Consider the following 16269-nt stretch of genomic DNA (forward strand, 5'->3'; position numbering starts at 1 on the left):
TCGTTCTCAGATTTCCCTAATACCATCATTAGAGCTCTCCTCCTCATCTTCCCTCTCTCCACTTGGCTTCCAAATAGGAACAGCAGCAGCCCTCTGCAGGGCCTTGGCAGCTGCAACTTTGCTTGGAGCAACACAACACACTACTTTCCCACCGCTGGCTCCGAACAATGTTTTGGGAATTTTGCACTCAACTCCAGAATGAGGCGACAGTGGGGATAATGGGCTCTGTTAAAAACCGCAGCTGAAGGGCATCAAGTCATCCGTCTCCATCTCCACGACATCACCTAGTTTATGTTCTTTTAATCAGAAACCCCTATTCTCTTTTTTCATGAATCCCAGACTAAATAGTCTACTTTTCTCTGTTTCGTTATATCTTTTTTCTACTCTATCCACTTCTTCTCCACTCATTTTCCCACTCACTTGTATTCTCCACAGTTCTCTCTTTCCTAAGCTAATAGCCTCTAATGAATGCTTGGAGAAGCTACGCACTCCTCCAGGACCTCTGTACTGTGAGGCAAGGGAAAAATATCTGACTAACCACCCCCTCAACAAGAGCTAATGGAAATAAGACCACCGCACAGGCATTCAGTAGGGTGGTGGAAGCAGGCGCACATTAACACATTCTCTCCGCGAGCCATTCTCACTCTAACCTGGTGCTTCTGCCGTCTCCGTCTCCCTCCTCTTCCTCCTCTGTCAGTCTCTGTAATGAGCTGCTCAGCCAGTTCAGGTGATTTCTCCAAGCCCCCTGAGGCATCTCTGCAAGAACAGATTCAGATTTAACGACATAATGATGGCTTGTTGCACAAATAATCGCTTCTTACAATCCACTGATCCAAAGTTATCTATTAAGTCAATCTTGAACTAACTGTTCAAGAATAATGAAAAATAAGTTTATTATTATTATTATTAGAAAAGTTATATTGCTGTAATATCTGTGTGGTAAATGTAGTGCTACAATAACCCAAGAATCAAAATGTGACTCCAACATTTAATTCCCCATAACACCGCAAACTGCTGCAACCAGCAATTATAGATTCATCTGCCAGCTATTTTCTACATTAACAGGAAAATTATTTAGTCTATTGAAAGTCAAAATACAGCAAAAATGGCACAGCAGTTTCACTGAATCCAAAAAGAGATCTTCATAGATATATTTATTCCCTTAGTTTGAAATAGACGGATAAGAGGACTGTTATGTTAGACCAAAACCAATAAATATTTATATATCTTTGATAGCCTCGTTTTAGATTTGTTAAACAGACTTTACAGTTCTTTAAATCTTCTTATCATATTACCAGAAAAAAAGCATGTTCACATATATTAAAATAAATAATATAATTATATTTTCCTAAGATAATAGTTAAGCTTTTCATTAGTAAAATATATAAAGTGGTAAAGGAATCAAATATTTAGAACATATACTAGAAGGAACAGAATTTATTTCATTTGACAGACTAGTTACACAATATGGGATCAACAAGAAAAGATTTTTAGAATATCAACAAATTAAATCCATAGTAAAAAAGAAATTTAAACCGGGTCAAGTTGAACTACAAACACCACCAAGTGTGGTTCAATTTCTTACTCTTAAAACCCCCAAATTACTATCCAAAATATACAGAATGCTTTCTAAAATAGATGAATCAATATCACTTCCTATTGCAAAATGGGAAGCGGATTTATCAGTTAACTTAGACCAAAACTTCTGGTCTCAGATTTGCTTAAAAACCTTTCATCTAATTAGAAATCCCAGTCTTCAATTAATTCAATACAAAATACTACATAGAGTGCACTATACAGGTCATCGGATGTTCAAGATGGGCTTTACGTCTACCAACAACTGCTCACACTGCCAAACCAATTCACTGGACAATTATATCCACGCTCTTTGGTTCTGTCCACCAGTTCAGAAGTTTTGGCGTGAGATATGTGAAGACTTATCGAAGTGTCTGAAATGTAACATTCCAACTTCTCCTTTAGTGTGTTTGTTGGGCAGCTTAGATAATGTCACTTCAGAAAAGAATATAGCCCACATGGTTTTCACTGCCCTATGCATAGCCAAGAAAACAGTCCTCATGAACTGGAAAAATAAAAATAATCTTAATTCTAACCAGTATAGAAATTATCTATTAGATTACATTAGTCTTGATACAGCCTCTGCCACCACATCAGATCAATTGCTCTGGGCTCCTTTGATCAGCTCCATCACCTAGTGGGGGTGGGGGGTCATAGTTTGGTGCCACCTTTACTGTTGTGATTGGTGTGGGGGTAGGGACAGGCTTAGGGCGTCGGGGGGTTCCCCAGGAGCATCTTCCTTGGGGGGCTCAACCCGGGGTAGCGGTCATGGCCAATTAAGGGCTCTGTTGGCTCTTAGGTGACGGTTTCCTCGTGGCTGCGTGCAGCGGGGCTAGGGGAGGGTCTGTGCTGACGGACGTGGGTTACTGACCTGGTAGCCTGGCTGCCCCTGGGTGGGTCCGGGACGGGCGTGAGGTTCTGGGGGCGCTCCGTCTCTGGGCTGGGGCCCTGGCCGGGCCTCGGGGGCTCGGGTCCTGGTTGGTGTGTTGCTGGGGTTGTGGGCGGGTGGGTATATGGGGGCCCAGTCCTGGCGCAGGGCGCCGCCAGTGCATCGAGCCACCTGGGGGACTCTTCAACTGGTGGGGGAGGTTGTCACATCTTGCAGGAGCTTTCCTCTCCTCAGGAATTCTCTCTGCAGGAGGGGGAGATATAGGAGAGGTGGAGGAAGATCTCAGCCTGGGCGTCTATTGTCTTGTGTAGTCTGGAAGATGAGTGGATGATGGGGTGGGTGCAGTTTTCTCTGTAGTGGAGTCGGGTGGGCTGTCCCGGGCTCTGTGGGGCCGGGCGGCGCTGCTGCACTGGGCCCTGGTCCGGATGGGCCTGGGCCCCCTTTCCCTGGCGGGTTGCAGAGCATGGGGGTGCCTACTGGGGTCAGCGGGGGAGCTGGCCCCAGGGAGGGGTCACTTGCCCCTCCCTTTCTTCCCTCCCCATCTCCAGCTGCCTCCCTCTTCCCGCTCCACCACAATCACCCACACATGCAGGGCCTTGGGGTAGGGGTGTGTCACCAGGGTGCAGAGGAGGCATCCCCCCCCTCTGTCCCCTTCTGGCTGCCTCTGCCTCAATTTTATCTCACAACTTAGACATTCACATTACTCACACTCTCATAACACATACATATAGGATCTTGGGGGTGGGCTCACAACACGGACTCCAAATTACCATCAGGGTGTACACCTCACCCCTGGCGTCGTTGCCCACCTCTCAATTTTAAATACACGTAGACATTGAGGGCTATCAGGAGGGGCTATGCGCTTACCTGCTGCTCTCTGGCAGGTAGCTCCATGCCCTCCTGGGTTTTAATTGCACCTTAGAACACATATACATCAACACTACATATGAGCGGGTAGAGGGAGGTTTGGAGTCTTCTCACACCCCCGGTCTCTGCGGCCTGCTGGAGCGGGGGGGCTAGGAGGAGGAGTTGGCCGTCCGACTGGGGTCTGGGGTGTGGGGCCTCCCTGCTGCTGCGGAGTCGGGGCAGTCTGCTTCTCCCCACTGCAGGGAAAAGGGTAACACCACCTGGGTCTGGGTGCAGTTTCCCCCTCCAGGGGCAAGGGTACCTAGACCCGGTTCTTAGAGTACGCTTGGGGAGTGTGATTGTGTGTACAGCGTCTCTTTATGTCTGTCTCCACGTTGGTTGAGTGTGGAGTAATTGCCTATGAGAGCATGAGGGTGGGAATGGATGTTTGTATTTGAGTGTGCCTGTATGTCTGTGTCTATATGTCAGGTTGGGTATCAGACGCCACCTCTCGGGGGACATCTCAGGCCCTCCAAGGTTTGGAGGCCTATCTCCCCCCACCACTTCCCCTGCCGGTGGCAGACGCCCTCAGACATCGATGCGTTGGTGGTTCTTTGTGTCCGGGGGTGGGCGTCCGGGTACACACCGGCTCACTCCTTGGTGGCTGCTTATCGGGGCCTGGAACCTGGGGCTCGCTCGGGCCACTTCGGGGGTGGGGTGCCCTCGGCCTCTCGGCCTGGGGCTCGGTCACTCAGGCACAGCTGGCTGCCGGCGGAGCTCACGGGCATGTCACTGCAACCCCCCCTGGCTTCTGCTCCGCGGCTGCTGAGTGATCCCTCATCTGGGACTCTCCTCAGCTCTTTCTGGGACAGTGGCGCGGCTGCCCCTCTGTTGGTCCTCCTTGGTCTCTTGTGTTCTGGGGGCCTCTGGATGTCTGGAGTTTTGATCTCCTCCATACCTGCTTCATGCCCTGGAGGATGGGACTGTGGCCCCCCACACCCTCTAGCAGATCATTACATTAAGGAACCTTTTAAATACAAGCGCGCTCATGCTCACAGGTGTACACACAGGTGATCACACACACAAACTACACCCTTTTTGGCTCCTACCTCAAAGCACACTGTGCGCTGTCGATCTTACGTGCTGCACAATAATGTTTAATATTAAGTATGTAGTGTTATATTCCCATATATCATTGTGATGTTGTTTATTCTATTACTCTCGTTTTCTTCTGCTTGTTTTCTTTTTTCTTTCTCAACAGGTGATCCAGGTGATCGATATATGTATTTTTTTTGTCTGCTTATTTTGTTGGTTTTTGTTTTTTGCCCTTTATCCCCGTCCCTCTTCTCCGCTGTTTTTTTTTTTGTTTGTTTGTTTTGTTTTTTCCCCCCTCTTTCTTTCTCCCTTTTCTTTTCCCCTGTCCCATATCTAGCAAGTAAAAAAAAAATAAATAAATAAAATAAACAATAAAAGGTAAATCAAATGGACCATTACGACAAGGCTGGGATGGTCCATTTGGTAAAGTAAATCCGTTGGGCATCTTTCTTCGTCTTTAGACAATAATTCTGATGGCAAAAGAACCAAACGGGACAGGTTTAAAAAAAAAAAATATATATATATATACATATATATATATATATATATATATATATAAACAATCCTCCAAATATCTTGCACATTTACACTCACTGGACACTCTGTTAGGTACACCTTGCTAGTGTTGAGCTGAGAACTGCCTTCATTCTTTGTGTCACAGATACAGCAAGGTGCTGCAAACATCGCTCAGAAATTTTGGTCCATATTGACATGATCGCATCACACAATAGCTGCAGATTTTTCGCTTCAAATCACCGATGGTTCTCTCCCTTTCTACCACATCCCACAGGTGTCACGGTTCGGCTGTGTGGTAGACAGGGAGTGGACCCAGATGCAAGACTCCAGAGACCAAAAGTAATCTCACAAAGGGAGCTTTATTACTGAGCTCTTTACAGAAACACAAAGAAACACAGGCCTGAGGTAAGGAAAGGAGCAGGAAGGTAACTAATAAATCTAAAGTCATCAATAACTAAAGTAGAGACAGATAATACAAGAGGTATCCAACACAAGGATCAGAAAACAAAACTACTGAAATTACAAAAGTAAAAACTCGAGCTCACGACTCATGGAAACTGACAAAAGGTGCTCTACTGAATTGATGTGACTGTGGAAGAGTACAGTGCACTCACAGTCATGTTTAAAAAAACAAAACAAAACAACAGTTCACATTACCCTACATTACCCTGTTGGAAGCAGTCATCAGAAGATATCAAGACTCATTAGAGCAGGCAACATTTTTACAGACTTCTGTTATCTAATTTTGCTGAGCCTGTGTGAACTGTACCCTCAGTTTCCTTTTCTTAGCTGACAGGAATGGGAGCCAGTGTGGTCCTCTGCTGCTGTAGCTCATCTGCTTCAAGGTTTGATGTTTTGTGTGTTCACAGATACTTTGGTTGTAAGGAGTGGTTATTTCAGTTACTGTTACTTTCCTATCTGCTCAAAGCAGTCTGGCAATTATCCTCTGACTCCTGGCATCAACAGGCGTTTTCACCCAGAGAGCTGCTGCTCACTTGGTATTTTCTCTTTTTTGGACCAATCTCTGTAAACTCCAGAGATGGTTGTGTGGGAAAATCTCATTGGAACATTTTCTGAAATCCATATGACATCCAGAGTCCCTTAAACCAGCGGTCCCCAACCCCCGGACTGGTACCGGTTCGTGAGTCGTTTGGTATCGGGCTGCGAGAGTTGAGGCTCGGGTGTGAAATTTATGGTTTTCAGGGTTTTTAATCGTTATTTTTTTTTATTGTTTTTATCCTTAACTCTGTTTCCCTGAGTCTTTTCCCGTGTGTTATCAATAAATCTTCTTTTTTTTGGTACCGGTACTGGTTTTATTTTGTTGTATTTATCTGTGACACCTTAAAGGCCGGTCCATGAAAATATTGTCAGACATAAACCGGTCCATGGTGCAAAAAAGGTTGGGAACCGCTGCCTTAAATCACTTTTCTTCCCCATTCCGATGCTTGGTTTGAACTTCAGCAGGTTGTCTTGACCATTTCTAACTGCATACCAATACCAAGCAGCTGAACAGGTGTACCTGAAAAGTGGCCAATGAGTGTAATTTCAAAGCAGAAATGGCTTAACTGTGATTACTTTCTTGTGCTTTTCAGGATTCATTTTAACTGCTGTTAAAATAGTTTTTTCACATTGCATTGTAAAAAATAGATTTCTCACTGCAAACCAATTTTTTTCACAGAAACGTGGTCCAAATGACACCTGAGGTTGACAAACAAACTTAAATAAATATTTCAAATACTTGACAGCGTGATCCAAGTCTTTTCCCAAGGCTGTGTTTTAACAATGCAATGCTAAAATGTAATTCGTGGCTTTTTCAGAGAGGGCACAAACCATAATAAATCCTCAAATCTTCTACTTTTCTCAGTACCATTTCTATTCAGTCCCTGGTGAAAAATTGCCCTTCACCACACACACACACACACACACACACACACACACACACACACACACACACACACACACACATAGTAATAATTAACTCTGAGTTCTGGCTGGGCTCCAGTGTGTCCCTAAATGGCTCCATTCATGTAAATCATTCCTGCCTACAGGCCAGTCTGGGCACACACTGATAAGCTTACTGCTCCGTTTTGCTCCTGCACTCACCTACTGTGCATCTCTTTAATTGTAAAGATTCCCAAACACAAAAACTGTTAGCACAGTGATACACATCCAGCATAGATAATACTGATCCTTTTTGATCAGACAAATAAAAATGCTGTGTGTGTTTATGTATGATGACCCATATTTTCATTTGTTCATTTTTATAAAAAACAATATGGAAAACAGCTATCCCAATAACACACGCACTGACACCTAAGCCTCAGTTTCTTTACAAATCCTCAAATCACCATATTTCATGTCTGACATAAAAGGCTTCATAGTTATAAACTAACTACTATTGATTAGCAAGAACAAGATGCACAAAAGACCGTTGCATTCTGCTGCAGGAAAACTGTTTACACAGTGATAAAGCATAACTAATCACGGTCTTCTTCACAGTGATGGGTTTTGTGCATAGTGTCAGAGTGAAACATCCAAAAGCAGACAATGACGCACACAACATGTGTGTCTGCACACTGACCTGATGGCATCGTCAAGAGGGGAACCAGCAGACTTGAAGGCGACTGTGGGAAGAAGGCTTTCACAGATATGCTTGTCTGAAACAACACAAAGCACATTTTTACCTCAGCTTCATCAGTGTAAATCACACTTTCCTTCAACTCATGCATCAGTGTGCTCTGAAAGCCTGAAAAATGGCATTTTGAATGGGAGGCTGTGTAACAGTGATACAGTTGGTGCTAATGTGTAATGTACCGTGTAATAGGTAGCGTTTTGTGCAGGGTGACTACAGCCATTAAAATCGAGGCCACTGTAAATGCACTATGGCACTGCCATCTAGTGGTTAATAGAAGTGAAAAGAAAGGAAAAGCTCTACTCACAAAGCTGCATAGCAGATAATACATCATCCCTACATAGTAACACATCTGTTTTCTGCAAGGGCTGACATGTAAGTGCCAGATTATTCCTTACAGTCCCACAAACTGTTTGGATGAATGCTCCCCATACAGTGACAGAGGACATGTGTGAGCTGAGGGCTGAGAGTTTTAGCAAAAGTTGGAAAGTACACAGTGACACAGAAGTGTAAGAGCTCACAGTGGTTTCCACATTTATCTGTATGGAGTTATTACCTGCAAACCGATGATGTGAATTCATTGTCTATGATGCAGGGGTGTGAAATGTGGTGTGTTAGGTGTGAGCAGCAGGTTCCCAGCTGGAGTTCAAGTGATAATAAAGTGGAGGATTCATCAAGTAAGTGATTTTTCCTGCAGCTCTGGAGGTAATTGCTTGTCGACTGCTGTGTTTGTGTATAACCCTCAGGTTTAAAAGTACCCTTTCTTTAGTTTCCACGCTAGATAAGAATCACCGGAGAAAATCTGCTCGACACCTACAATCCTGTGAAAGAGAAAGTTTTCACAGGACTCCATATGGTCTTCTGAAAAACTGTGATTCAGTAGCTTGTACAGGGTGGGCCATTTATATGCATACACCGTAATAAAATGGGAGTGGTTGGTGATATTAAAGTCCTGTTTGTGGTACATTAGTATATGTGAGGGGGCAAACTCCTCAAGATGGGTGGTGACCATGGTGGCCATTTAGAAGTCGGCCATCTTGGATACAACTTTTGTTTTTTCAATAGGAAGTGGGCCATGTGACACATCAAACTTATTGGTAATGTCACAAGAAAAACAACGGTGTGCTTGGTTTCAACGTACCTTTATTCTTTCATGAGTTATTTACAAGTTTCTCTTTGTTCACAGCCATTGACATGTCGAAGAGGTTAACACGTGAGGAGCAGATCAAAATTGTGTTGATATCTGGTGAAAACTGTCACTAATGAAGAAATATCAGTGGCTGTCCTAGCTTCATTCAGCAAGAGCCCACAGCGTAGCACTCGCCGCATGTCACTGGAGAGTGGCATTAGTCGAACATCCCTTCGGCGGATATTAGCTACTCACAAATGGCGCCCTTACAAACTCCAGCTACTGCAGCATCTCAACGAAGATGACCCAGATTGGCGCACAGAATTTGCAGAATGGGCAAAACAAAAATTGGAACAGGACCCTCAGTTTTTGTTCAGTGATGAGGCAAACTTTTATGTGAAGTTAACAAACAAAACCACCGCTATTGGTCTGACACTAACCCACATTAGATGGATCCCTCCAAGACTGTTGGAACAACAAAAGTGATGGTTTGGTGTGGTATATGGGGTACAACGATAGTGGGTCCATTCTTCATCAATGGAAACCTCAAGGCCACTGGATATTTGAAATTGCTACACGATGATGTGTTTCCCTCTTTATGCACTGAAGCTGGCACGTTCCCTGAGTTTTTCCAGCAAGATGGTGCACCACCACATTATGGGTGCCAGGTCCGAGCATTCCTAGATGAACAGTTTCCTGGAAAGTGGATTGGTCGTCGTGGGCCAGTTGAATGGCCCCCAAGGTCTCCCGATCTGACCCCCTTAGACTTTTATCTTTGGGGTCATCTGTAGGCAATTGTCTATAGTGTGAAGATACGAGATGTGCAGCACCTGAAACTACGGATACTGGATGCCTGTGCTGGCATTTCTCCTGCGGTGTTGCTATCAGTGTGTGAAGAGTGGGAGAAGAGGGTTGCATTGACAATCCAACACAATGGGCAGCACATTGAACACATTTTATAAGTGGTCAGAAACTTGTAAATAACTCATGAAAGAATAAAGTTACGTTGAAACCAAGCACACCGTTGTTTTTCTTGTGATATTACCAATAAGTTTGATGTGTCACATGGCCCTCTTCCTATTGAAAAAACAAAAGTTGCATCCAAGATGGCTGACTTTTAAATGGCCACCATGGTCACCACCCATCTTTAGGAGTTTGCCCCCTCACATATACTAATGTACCACAAACAGGACTTTAATATCACCAACCATTCCCATTTTATTACGGTGTATGCATATAAATGGCCCACCCTGTACAAGCTACTGAATCACAGTTTTTCAGAAGACCATATGGAGTCCTGTGGCCCACCCTGTAGAATCACCTTTAGCAGCAATAAGCTGAAGTGATCATTTTCTGTATGACTTTAACAGGCTCTCACAATGTCATGGAGAAATTTAGTTCTTTTTATGACAATGCTTTAACTGAGTGAGGTTTGTGGCAAATAATTTATGCAAAGCTCTCTTAAGGTCCTGTCACAGTTTGACTGGACTTCGAGCAGCACCTTGATTCTCTTCTTTTCCCTTCCATTGTAGATTTTCCGCTGTGACTGATATCCCTGTCCTGTTGCAAGCCCACATCATCACCTCTCCATCACCGTACTTGGTATGAGGTTTTGTGCTGATCTGCTGTGTTTTTTTTAGTGCATTATGGCCGAATATCTCGATGTTGGTCTCAAATGTCCAAGGGACATTGTTGCAGTGTTGCAAGTGTTGTGGTTTGTTCAGATGCAACTTTGCGAATCTAAGCCTTTGTCAAAATGTTTTCAGAAACTAGAGATGAATAGACTGAAATAATCTATTAATCAAATGACTGTTTGCAGTGCTGCAAGAAACAAACATGTATGCATTTATTGTAGCTGACCTGAGGCTTCAGCAGTGCCAGTTCCCTCAGGAAACACTTGGTAAAGGTTTGGACCAGAGTCTTAACAGACTCATTTCCTTCAGCTTGCTTAAGGACGGACCTGCAAAATACACGTTCAGTAACAGCATATCACTGTAATATTCAGTAAGCACCAGAAATATATACTGACTTTCTACACAAACACACACATTTCAGCCAGAACTCACCTAAAGATGTCATTTACAACCAAGAATATTGAGCAGTGCTGAGCACAAGCTTTAGGCTGAAACACAGAAACACACAAACTTTTAATACTTCACAAATGCTAAAAAAAAACCCAACAACTCTATCAATCCAATCCATACAGAAATTACTGACAATAAATACCTGCTCCCATTAAACCACTTTGAATGTTTGTCCAGAATACTGACCAGAAGGTGTCACTGTTGAATCACCCAGAAACATTCTGCTTTTAAGCCTCAGTTATCCTTGTTCTCACTCTCTCCCCATTAAACACTCAGTTTACCACTCTGTCAGCCCTTCCTTCACGTACACACAAACGCCCCCACACACAATTACTTTCTCATCTCCTCCTTAAATGCACTCATCATGTGTTTTGGATTTAACACATTCTTAAACGCCCCAGCGCAAAAATTTAACAGCTGCACTGTTCATATTTTCTAGTCCCTAATTATCCTCCTCCAACCCAACACCCATCTTATATAAGGACAAGCACTTCACTATAGGGGAGAAAAGGCTTTATTCCTGCAAAATAATATGCCAGTGGAATGATACAGAAGGGAGGCAGATAGGAGTAAGCCTTTTAACTTATTTAATTTACACATAGCCAATTTAGAGCTACCACTTGTGTCAGTATTTAAAAAAATGTAGCTCACCGTTCACTGTGAGCTCACTGTTTGAATTAAAACACTAATAGGTTAGAACTTGATTATATAAATAGGGCGCTAAATTGCATTTCCACCAGTTTAGGCAGACTTTTAACCACACAAAGCGCCAAATTATGAGACCAATTACATTCACAGAAATAAACAGCACCGCCAAGTGTTTATGTGGTGTAATTACAACATCGTGTAACAAAGTGATTTTATTCTTAGTTTTAACATGTGTTTCTTTTCTCTCCTCTCAGTTCAGAAGACACCATTAACCAGCCTGTTTGCAAGGGTATGAAATTCCATAGAGTTTATGTATAACAGTGTACATCTGCATATTATGTGGGTTGCATGCCAACATGCATGCATGCATGTGAACTGTCATGGTTTCCGCCTTAGTAAAAACAGATGGGACTTTTTTAGCATCTTCCTCCATACCTTACCACTAACACTTCAAGGAGGGTCAATTACAGCACACAACAAACATTCTGTTTTTGGCAGTCAGACCCAGGAAGTGAGTGTTTATTGTTATTGGGCCTGCACTTCTCACTGGATCACAGGGGGGTGGGACGAGCCGAAATGAGGAATGTAAACGTAATTCCATGTTTCCCATTTTTGAATGTAGTCTAAACAAGTGAGCAAAAGAGTTGAGGAGAGACGCAATCCAGTGTGCTTTTATGTCTCACGTTATTTGTATCCCAACAGAATATTACACATTGTATACTCAACATGCACGAAACACGAATCTGAATGTATATATTTGTGTGTAAGGTGATGAAAATCAGAGCTCGTACAGCTCTACCAAAAGCGGAGGCACACCTTGTAAAGTACAACCCCTTTAGCAAACAGACATTAACATATACATGAATAATCTGTCCAGGGGTTCCCAAACATACAAACATGCCATTGTAAATCCGGAGCAGAGAAATAAACAGGCAAAAATTACATCCCTTATATACAAAGTTAGTTCAACTGTTTATAAAACTTTCCATCATAGCAGTCCCTGCAAACTAAAGAGGAAGAAGCTGGAATCTAACGCAGAAGTTAGCAGACACGCACATTTTTGTGCATGCAGTGTCAGTGCATGCAAACAAGCATGTCCCTATCTATTTTAATTTCTGAGAACAGTTCCTAAACTGAGAAAGTGTGCTTTGCTACCTTGTTATATACACAGCTCAAGTAGACCATCACTCTGTGAAAACAAGAGTGACACAACTGACAAACTTTATCCAAGTTAACTGGAGCAAGATGACAGGTCAAATTTTGTTTCCGTCTTGAGTTTCACTGACATTTATAACTTCCACTCGGAGTGCAATCAAAGGGCTAGGTAAACAGGATGCCATTCATAACGCGCACACAAGTATTTTATTGTTGTGTACAGATGTTTGGCACAAACAATGTGTAAAAAATGTCTGCTTTAGACACACATCCAGATTCGGGTTGGCACTGTTGTATCTAATTTCAATGTTTTTCCACCGCTTTCTTGAATTGTCTTGTTTCAGTGACACACTTAATTATTATTGTTGTCCTTACATCTCACTGAGGCTTCACTAATTTGGCAAACAAGTTTTAAATGTGGGATAAAAAGCAGCCTCTGTTGCCCCCCCTCCCAAAAAAAGAACACCACTCACTGCTTTTACTTTTTGAGCACTTTGCAGCAACGAGGACGTCATTTTCATCAACCAGTCATAACAATCTATAAATCAAAATCACCTCTGACTGGACATGATCTTAAGTTATATGAACTTAGGAGTGGCCAAGAACTCGAGCGACAGAGAGCTCCGTACTTACCAGGCACAGTAAAGGCTGTGTAGCACAGGCCAAATGATGTGAGATGGGGTTAAGAGCTTGCCAAATTATGTGAGACCCATGCAGCGCAAAGCCAACTGGTGTTAGCCGGGCAAGAACAGTCCATAAAGAGTCACCAAAAAAAGCAAAGGAATGTTTCCCAGAATTATGCATATTATAATCAGCAAAATTTTGCAGCAAGGCCTATATTAGAAGCAGCTAAAACTGCAGCTTAACACATAAGGAGTGTGCAATGATTTCTCATGCGAGCCCCTGTAATTCAGGGCAGATGAGTCAAAGTTTGTGCATAACAAACTAATTTAACAGCAGCAGTATATCACCAATATATCAAAAAATGATGCCAATTCATGCAGCAGTAAAATTGCAGAAAATCTCACAGTACAACAGGACAACATTCTGTACATTCTCTCCAACTCTGTCAACATAAAACAACAATATCCTTAGATACTTGTATTTCATCATAAGTTTGGCTCTTCAGATACAGCACATATACTTTTTTTAAAACTTTTTGGTACTTCTGTGACTGTCATGAACTACAATAGTATTGCCAAATTGTTGCTACAAAATGTAAATGATGGGGAAAAAAAGATGAGATTTGATCTATAGCCCAGCAGACTAGTCAACAATCGTGTCAGGTATGATTTAGATGTAACTGTTCAAATGTATTTTAAATCAGCTCCTAATTTTCAAATGTTCAAAGTTTACAATATAGCTGATTGTCTGGGTTTCAAACATAGGCTTTGATAAAGAATCATGGGTATTTTTTGTTGACGTTTTGTACACCGCAGAATTAAGGAAGAAAATAACTAGAAAACAAACGTTTACCCACCAGCAGTGACTGTGCTACTCGTTTCTCTAGCTTCTGTGGTGTTAACCCTGTAGTTATAACGGACTGCAACAGACTGAGGACTGCTTCTTCCAGGCTGGAGAAGCTGTGATACCACAGAGATACCAAGGCCTGCTCCTCCAATGCCAAACCCTGCCTGGGAAAAGAAGAATAACTTACATCACTGGATGTATATTCCCAGCTGTGAATATTGTGTATATTGCAGATGCATGTATATCACAATCAGATAAAATTCCGGGTTACATTTGGGAAAATCCTTTCTACGTCTCAACTATATGAGCCAAGAAATCGTCCTTTGTTTGCCTATGTAATGCTCCAATCTATAAAATACCACAATTAAAATGCTCAATATAGTACAGTATGTGATAATGGACTGGGTCATAAAATATTCAGCTTCAAACCCTTAATACTTTACTACCTTGAGTAAGCAGAGGTCAAAGCATTCAGAAAATCTTCACTGAGAACTTCTGTGACACAAGCCACCGGCCGCTGTAGCAATAGACTAATGAGAGAAGATGCCTCGGGACAAGTGACAATGGGGATGCATGCCTCTGATATATCCACAATCCTGTCACATGAACACCTACATGGAAGATAAGATAGATCTTTATTGTCATTGTTACCAGAACAACGAAACACAGCACTTCACCTCAAGTTAAACATAAACAACTCTGCTATTTACATAGAAAAGACAGAAATCCATCCAGGCTCAAGTTTTATTTTCAGTCATCCTTTCCACACATCCTATTATTTAAAAATTCACAGCGTGTTGGATTCAAATGTGATTTTAAGTGCACACATAACTATACTAACCATTCTACAAGCTAATAATAACAACTTTGACAAAAGCTATCTATTAGTGTCCTCTAGAGTGGCAGCAGTCAGTCAAAGAGTTAGCTAATATGATGTTAAATGACTGATTACATCACCATCCCTGGATCTAAACTGTGAGGATTTGTTATTTTCTCTGCAGTATATAAATGCTAATAAATACTTTCATTAGCCTTTATTTAAAATAGTTTATATAAAACCTTCTTGAAACTATGATGATTAGTTTTTTCACCATTTTACAACATTTTCGTTCAGAAACAAAACAACCCACTGATGAAATATGAATGCCACTTATCCAGCTGGTCTACATATTTTATTTATTTATTTTTCACATTTACCTCTGACTGTTAAATAATGTGCAGCTTTGTCCAACATTTTCCTGCAGCAGCGCCACCTTCTAAAAGGCCGGTCAAAGCACAGTTTACATATGAAGCATGTTAAACTCAATATCTTTGTATGTAATGAATTATACCAACAGAAACAAAGCAATAATACCTTTCTCAGGACTTTAAGGTGGTACTCTTTAGCTGGTACACCCGTACACTTCATTAACGCTTGTGCTGCAGTGTCATCTTCTTCTGTGGAAAGCTGACACAACACTTTCTGTGGAAGGCCAGACAACACAATGTGAAGGAAAATATATGTGCTTTATGCATACGGCCATGTGAAAAAGAAACACCCTTATGGCTTCTATAGGAATTAAGAGCGCAAGTAGCAATCAGGTGCTGCTAATAAAATTTTGGTTTGGTGGTCTGCCCCATTCAGATGTGTGTTGACAGAATCTTCTCGGGAACGGACATCCTTGCCAATCCACTGCTCAAAAGTGTTAGAGCTCGAGCTCAGGCTCTACTAGCCTCAGTTAGAATGTAAATGTTAAAGCTTATGACAGCACAATCACAAAAAGCCTGAACAAGCATGGCTGGTTTAGAACTGTTACCAGAAGAAAGCCTTATGTCTCTAAAAAGACGGCGCCATTTAGGTTTGCAAAATTTCATCTGAACAAACCACAAGCCATCTGGAACAATGTCCTTTGTATATGAGACAAAAAATAGAGATGTTAACAAAAAACATCACATTTCAGCCTAAATCTGCCATATTAACTGTGAAATACAGTGATGGACAGGTGTTGATCTGGGCTTGTTTTGCAGCTACAGAACCTGGGCACCTTGCATCAAGTCAACCGTGAATTCCCCCTGTACACCAAAGTATTCAAGAATCACAGGCTGTCTGTACAACAGCTAAAGCTTGGCCCAAACTGGGTAATGGAACAAGATGATGAGACAAAACACTTGAAACAAATGTACAACAGAATCGCTGAAAAAGAAAAGAATCAAGGTTTTGCAGTGGCCCAGTCAAAGCCCAGACCTCAAT

At 42.3% G+C, this 16269-nt stretch overlaps 1 protein-coding gene across 1 annotated transcript in view; it reads right to left on the reverse strand.

Moving 5' to 3' along the window:
* Positions 1–16269, reverse strand: part of fancc (FA complementation group C) — a 36733-nt gene that overhangs the window by 6029 nt on the left and 14435 nt on the right. Inside the window, exons 4-11 of the mRNA XM_063488813.1 lie at positions 15394–15501; positions 15237–15295; positions 14486–14650; positions 14050–14203; positions 10749–10804; positions 10543–10642; positions 7503–7578; positions 651–756 (exon numbers count right to left, since the gene is read on the reverse strand). Of these exons, the coding sequence (XP_063344883.1) occupies positions 651–756; positions 7503–7578; positions 10543–10642; positions 10749–10804; positions 14050–14203; positions 14486–14650; positions 15237–15295; positions 15394–15501 (824 nt within the window). The remainder of the gene's footprint in view (positions 1–650; positions 757–7502; positions 7579–10542; positions 10643–10748; positions 10805–14049; positions 14204–14485; positions 14651–15236; positions 15296–15393; positions 15502–16269) is intronic.

Source organism: Pelmatolapia mariae, linkage group LG12, assembly GCF_036321145.2.
Source record: "Pelmatolapia mariae isolate MD_Pm_ZW linkage group LG12, Pm_UMD_F_2, whole genome shotgun sequence".
Taxonomy (NCBI): domain Eukaryota; kingdom Metazoa; phylum Chordata; class Actinopteri; order Cichliformes; family Cichlidae; genus Pelmatolapia; species Pelmatolapia mariae.